General features: G+C 44.4%; 1 protein-coding gene across 1 annotated transcript; it reads left to right on the forward strand.

Annotated features, from left to right (window-relative positions):
- The first annotated feature begins 6,454 nt into the window (after positions 1–6,454).
- LOC126565427 (uncharacterized) lies at positions 6,455–7,181 on the forward strand. The gene has a single exon (XM_050222608.1). It carries the CDS (start codon positions 6,573–6,575, stop codon positions 7,179–7,181), a length of 609 nt encoding a protein of 202 aa, XP_050078565.1. The 5' UTR covers positions 6,455–6,572.
- Positions 7,182–7,550: the final 369 nt, after the last annotated feature.

The following is a 7,550-nucleotide window of genomic DNA, read 5'->3' on the forward strand; positions in this document are numbered from 1 at the left end:
AGTCGGTTAATGCTGGGTCAGCTACCTGTCGGTAGCCTGGGCAAGGTTTAGTTTTATAATCCTGTTAAGATTTTCGAGACCCCGCAAGATCCGACCAAAAGTGGCAAACACAAACAAGGGCAGAATGAAGACTTAACTTTATTGGACATCTGATTGGACGTGCGCTGTAGTAACCCCGTAGCGAAGCTAATTTGTCCCCGTTACAGCTGGGTGACCACACGCTGCGAGTGTGAGAGGAAGCAATTAGGATCGAATTTCGACGCAACCTGACGTAATACACCATGGATTCTTATTGTTTAGGAGACTGCTGGAGGTCGTAATGTTGACGTAACTTCGCAAAGGAGTTTGAACGGTGGCGCAATCGAGGATCATCAGAGCACGATAGACAGGAGTCGGCATGGTGAGTATATGTCCGATACAAGTCTAGAATTGTTGGCGGCGAGAGAAGGGAGTCTAATCAACGAGTGGACATTAATATAGTGAAAGGGCGACGAGATGAAAATCAATTTTTGTTTTTTTTTTTGTTGCTAATATGTTTCATGCCTTCATAATCGCTCGGTTATAACAATCCAAGCTTTAGACTCTCAAGTTTGTTCATATAAATTTCCTTTTCTCTTGTACAAAGATCTGGATGCTCTAATTCCTAATGTCATCGATTATTCAGCTATTTTCCCTAAAAAAAAAATACACGCCATGGTCAGAGTCCTTTATGAGCGAGTTCTTTCCGCCAAGTGATTTCTCTAGTTTCTGATTCATTCTCCTTTTCCTTCTGCGAGCGTTCTCATACTAAATGAAAGGAAAAATGAAATTAATATTGACTGCCTGTGGCTTCGAACTTCAAGGATATCCGCCCTGCCATCATTAATGTTAACTCGTTATAGAATGGGTTACATACTTGCGGGTTTTCCGAGCATTACGTAACAGACACCAGGCACAAACGACTAGACAAAATAATGAATGGGAATCTACCGGGGGAAAACCCTCACTCAATGCATATCCGGGACGCGTGCGGCCACACAAGGACAGGCAATGTTATGATAGGATCACTTGTTCTATTCCGGATGTTTAGGAAAGCACATGATCACTTCCTACTGCGATCTAACACTCCGCCAAAAATCACCCTATCGGTCATCCTGCAGAGGAAAAAACATCCGGCGCAAAAAACGGATAACTTCGTTGCAACCTGTGTCGTGGAAGGTAAAGGCTACAGCCGATCATTGCATGCTAATGCTAATCCTTATATTGGATTGTGGCCGCACCCTGCTGGCGACCAAGCAAATGGATTTAGTATTTTTCTTTTCTTTACCTTGACGGCAAAGAAATATCGCACTCATCGAAAGCACCTCCGCAGCAGTGGGTTTTTACGTGCACAATTATGAATTGACTGCTCCGGGACATAAGATTTAGGATGACCAGAATTTGTCGTGATTGTTACCCTGTCATTCTATTACCTACAAGAGATTTGCGATCCTCAAGTCTGTATCTTGGGCATATAGATTTAACTCAGGTCAGGTATACTACCTTACATAGGGCAGACAGAATACTGACCGATCACACTGGCGACTGGACGAATTGCAGGTAGGGGGCACGATCGTCCCGTACCCGTGTGTACCTCGTCAGAAAAGGAGCAACCCTTTACAAGTCGTCTCGACGCAATTCAAGACTGCTGGGAAGGCTCCTTAATCCTAAGGACGTAATTAAGTTACCTTCGCCATACTTTCGTTGCTTATAAACCAGCGGTCAAGCGAATCGTGTAATCATTCCCCTGTTGACTCTTCAAAGTGCTACAGCTAGGCATCATCTTTCGCATTCAGAGCATCATGGCGAACATTGTTTCACAGCAGTACCAACAGCAACCGTCTATAAATGGTACAAACAGTGGTTATTACGGAACCACACAATCAATTTACCAACAACAACACGGTGGAGACAACTACAACAACTATGGCGCTTCGTCGTCCTCACAGCACTCAACGTACTGGAATGGGCAGTCGGGTGGATATACCAATAATCAACACGAGAACCACTTCTCGGGAAGAACATCTCAACAAGTCTCCTCTACTGCAGCGTATCCAAGGTCTCACTGGTATAACAAATCACAACAACATGAGCAAAACTTCTACGTGCAGAATCCACCATCGGTTGCCATTGGCAACAATAGCACCATGAAACGAACCTACTCGACCGATACTGCTCTGCATGATATTACGAACGGCACAAATGCACCAAAGCGAAGAAGGATCAACACTACTCATACGGCTCACGTTCTCCCTAAAGCCGGTACCAGGAATACAACGATCCCCTCTATTCCACCAGCATCCAGCATCGATCAGACGACGAGTAAGGTACGCATTGAATCGATCTTTCGCCATGTTGAGCTTCTAGCGCAAAGCTACTGGCAAACGGGCAAATGTCCAAGAGCCTCCGCTCTCAAGCCCACCACAGTCGATGCGTTGGAGGGTGGCCCCATGCCGACACTACGCTAGAGAGAGCGGTGGGTGCCCGTGATGGCAGATGATGAACAAAAAGTGCTTGTTCCTTAACGTAAACGTTCAGCGAAATCGATCGCTGTGCTTATTGTAATCAATATTAATTTAAGTATGTAAAAAAATAAAAAATAGAAGTCTTTTTTATGTAACCTTCTTCCATTTCTTCTTCTTTGACAGTACGGCCGCAGGGGGGCCTTGGTCAAAACTCGAATCTGTTTCTAAATGTGACAATAAGTCCCAGAGGCGGATTTAGCCCTTCTGAGGCTTCAACCGGAAATAGTGTTGGGACCCCTTCAAGAAATGCCCTTAGAAGTCTCCATCCTGTGACAAGAGGGGGATGGCGTGCAGTGGCGAATCGAGCAGTTTGAAGGCCGGACTTACTTTCCTTTAACGTGGCCCCAACTTGAACCTTACACGAGACAGCTCTCGGCAGCCCTAGACTGATGTTTAATCCAGACAGTGGTCGAGAAAATCATGAAAACATACAATTCGATCTAAGCTTCATCTTCAGGCCCCTTTCAATTTGGAGGAAGACCAGGTTTTGGTTAATCCAACGTCCGGTGGAACGATACGGATAAGATTTGATACTGATCGTGATATTGGCCAACTTTTTTTTTATCAACAAAAACACTCTAAAGGCCTGCCAAAAATTCTGGCTTCCTTGTCTTAGTTTACCCCTAGGCCCTACCAGGGCTGGAACATCACCAATAAATGTAATCCCCCCAAGACTAAATTTGAGTTCGATTTGCGACATCAAAGCATTTACTCCTAAGTACCAAAACTGCGCAGCCAATAAACCACAAATCCGTCCTTTCGTGGAATTGTCTTACTGGTCCAGTGGTTGGTAAAATCATGCACGCACTGGACACGACAATTGTTCCTCTCAATACACCAGAGGTCGACGGTTTCATTGTGTTCATTTTTTACGTACCTCGATCGTAACGGGTGTCAATGCATGCTGCTGTCCAGAACAATAGATGGCCGCCTCTGTACACTGATACTAAGAATAAGTTCTAGCGGGCGAGTGGCGTTTTGTTTTCGTACCGAAAATACACAAAAGAGACAATAGTTTTGCAACTCGAAGCTCTATACCAGTGTTGGTTGGTACGGGTTCGTTTACGTTTGTGTTGGTATCCAAAGGCAACTCGATCGAACGATCACGTTTAGTCCCAGTTAGTCTTGAGGATACAACGGTACGGTACGCACGCGCACAACGCAACTCAAAATGCGAACAAAATCGAGTGCACATCACATCCCGACGGTGATCGACCTAACCAATAGCCAGGATCCACAACAGGAACCAACGACGTCGACAGCCAAAAAGAACCAAACACCAGCGGGCAAATTGAAAAAGAACTCAAAACCGGTGCGCGAGAAGAACGCTAGTACAGCGAAAGTTCGTAAAGTGTCGAGCAGCAACACCTCCACCGCCGGTAAAAAACCATCAATCAAGCGCAAACGGAACCACCAACAGGATGCACCGGCACAGGTACAACAGCAGCAGCAGCAACAACATGCTTCGGCGGCCGGAATGTACCAGTTTGATCTAACCGATATGATCCGTCAGAAGCTGAAGATGTTGCTCGAACCACCGATGTACGTCGAACCACCGATTATGATGGCGGCGGTCCAAGGAAACAGTTTCATCCCGTACGACCCAAGGTACAGGTGGGGAACGACGGCTGGTGCTTCCCGCCTGCCGGTTACTGCTGGTGCGAGGATGATGAACTGTACACCATCGTACAAGCCGTGCAGTGTACCCGGATGCTCACAGGAAGCCATATCGGCGAGTCTTTCACGGCATCATCATTCCGGCAGACTTCCGCGGACGGCGGCGGCGTTGGCCCAATCGGGCCGACGGTTCTCCATATTCCGGAATGTGGAGCTGATGGCGCAAAGCTCTTGTGTATCGAATCAATGAAACCAATTGGCGGTGGCGTATGTTTGTACGACAGACATGCTGGATCGTGTTTATATGTTTACTCTATTTCTTGAAGAAATATCGATTTTTCAACAATAGAGTTAAGGGTCGTGTCAAGGAGATTATTATACGCACAAAATGCGTTATTTTTTTATAATTAGTAATTGGATCAGGAAAAATTTATTACAAGAATCGATTATTCGAAAATTAAGAATTGATAAACCAACGGTTGATTTGTAGTTGAGTAGTACGATTAAAAGAAAAATAAGGATCAAATTCAAGATCGCTCGAATGGATACCGTTAAAGTGAAACAAATAATCATAAGTTAACTTTCACTGCTAGAACAGTGTCTTTATAAGCTGATAGACGGCTGATAAGAAGTTGATGAAATAGAATTCGTGAAGTATAATTTCATAAAGGAAAAGCAATTGGCTTATGGACTATTATTAAAGGATGCTTAAGATGAAATCACATTGAGTTGCCACGGCAACGGGTTCAAAAGGCAACACGGCCTTACTCTGTTACCATTATAGGATAATAGCTTAGCAAGATCGATGTTACCTTCTTCTGCAAAAATCCCTATATTTGTTTAGTGCGTCACCTCCGCTTAATAAATCTCTGGACACGTCGAAGAACCCCATCCTATTGATCCGCACCCTGGGATGCTGCAAACAGGGCAAACCCATATCCGAAACCAAAAAAGGGGCAGTGTACGTGAAATTGACTTTTCTTTGTTCGTTGCGATCCGCAAAGCGCAAAAACACTTTTACCTTGTGCACCCTGGTGAGTAGCCTACAGCTTCTGTCCCTAATGTGTTTCAAGACAATTGCGATTATCTCTCCGAAAGTCCTAGTATGCGTGTGGCGATCAGAAAAGAAACAACAGGTATACACACCCTTCGTCTCCCAGGTCATGTCCCAGAGAGGTTGATGAGACCCCGGCGGTCAATGTTTACATGATAAATTAACTCTTTAAACCAAAAGGATAACACAGTCCGTAGTCGCTTACGGCACAGTGAGAGAGAATGAGGTATCTGGGGGAGGTACACTGGAGGCACAGGTAGTGAAAGGGGCGGCAACTAGGGAACCGCCCAATCTCAGAGGACCCCGAGTTCATGATCCGAATACTCTCGTTAGGTATACTTGAGCGAAATAATTCTACCCAGAAGAGTGATATCCTGCGGAATATTCCATCCACTCTCTACCTGAGGCCCATTTTTCGCGTTTTTATGAAACGGGGTGGGCCTTGGCCACTACCAAGATTCAGTGGGAGGAATACGCCTTCCCCCAGTATGAGTATGCTATCTAAAGGTCGTCCGTTTTATGATTTAACGGACAAAACACGTATGAAATGATGGGCGTACCGAGTAAATTGGCAGACAAAGCTGTGTGTCCTTCGGATTCGTATACGCCAAAAAAGAAAAGAAAAATTGGGGTAATGTTGCGTGTCCCTTTTGTTTGAGGTGATAAACTATTATAAAGCTTTAAATTTATTTTTACAATTCAAAGAGCCAGTTACGATACGCTACTTTTAGGACAATCAATTAACGCGTGCAAGAGCTAAAGTATAATTTGCAAAAAAATATGAAAAAACCTTTATTATGAAAGCCATTCTTTTAAGATTATTAGCTGTCTACCATAAATATAAAAAAATATCTAAAGTTTGCAATTTCAAAGCTGGTTGGTAGCTAACCCTAATATCTATTATACCTTTGTCAGGGATAGTAAAGTACTTATACTATCGGATTCACAGGTACAAACGGCTCTGACAGACAGGCAACGCACATGAAGGATCTACCTCTCTATTACCAGAAAGGGAGATCACACACAAGTGTAGGAAGGGAAGAATAGGTAGGATCGAGAAAGACATAGAATGAAGTCCTTTTCCCTTCGATGTGTGTCCTTTTTGCTCTCGCCCTCAGACGACTCTTACCTGTAATATCGGTATAAAGTGATCGTACATCGGGTTAAATCAGCACAGTTCAGCTAAGCCAATCGTCGAATACACAGACTCGTGTGTAAAAACCAAAGTTCGAAAGAAAATGTACAACCAAACGTTTAACGCCAGTTCTTACGGTGGTGTCAGTTATGGTGTAGATCCACAGTACTACTACCACCAGCAACAGCAACAACATCAACACCAGGCTCAGAAACAGCAGCAAATGATTGCCGGAATCATGGGCTACTATCCACCAGAAGCGGCAGCTATGTTCTACAATCCGTACTCATACGGTGGACAGCTCGACCAGACGGCGCAACAGTTTGCTTCTCAGCAACACCAGCAACAGTTGGACTATCAGTTGACACCGGCTCTTTATCTACTGAATCAGCAAGCCGAACTACTCCAAAAATCGCTCGCCAAGCAACATTTGAAGAAATCAGCTGAAGGAACAACCGCCAACAAGCCCCAACGCAAACAACGTGGTCCTTACAAAAAGCGTACCAACAAAACGCTCTCTCCAACGGTCTCGCCAGCACCGGAGTTTGTCACCGACACGGAGCGGCTATCATCTTCTGATCTGTCCAGCAGTAGCGGCAGCAGCAACAACAATCCCGACCATCTATCCAACCATCGGGATACTACTTCAGCAATTGGGTTCGACCAGCAAACGCTATGCCGGAAGCGCAAAAGTGATTCCTTCCTCGAGATCGACCAGGAACAGGAATGCAAACACAACACCCGAACACTGGCCAAAAAGCAATCAATCTTCCGGAATGTGGCGTTGATGGCTGTTAGCTCCTGTAACGCTACGACGGTACGACAGTGTTGAGAGAAGGTACAATCATCATCGCTAGTTCCCGGGGAGAGAAGTTAAACTTACAAACAAAAACAGCAGCGCAGCGTGTGCAGTTCCTTATCCAACGGTCATATTAAAATATTTAAAGGCCCTTTTTAACGGGAAAAGAGAAAATAATGTGTAATTAAAATTAAAACGATTACTAAAACACGAAACTTGGCTCTTGTTTTTTTGTTGGCTTATTATATGAATAATGTTGGATCACATTTGGTTTATTTATTTTGCCATTTTGTATGTGTGTGGATACTGGAGTAAACGGGTAGCTAGAGAAACAGATTCTTCCATTCTTCAGGTTTATTTTATTGTTGGAGTATATGGATTCTTCCGAAGAAGAATTCAATA

The sequence above is a fragment of the Anopheles maculipalpis genome, chromosome 3RL, assembly GCF_943734695.1.
Source record: "Anopheles maculipalpis chromosome 3RL, idAnoMacuDA_375_x, whole genome shotgun sequence".
Classification (NCBI taxonomy): Eukaryota; Metazoa; Arthropoda; class Insecta; order Diptera; family Culicidae; genus Anopheles; species Anopheles maculipalpis.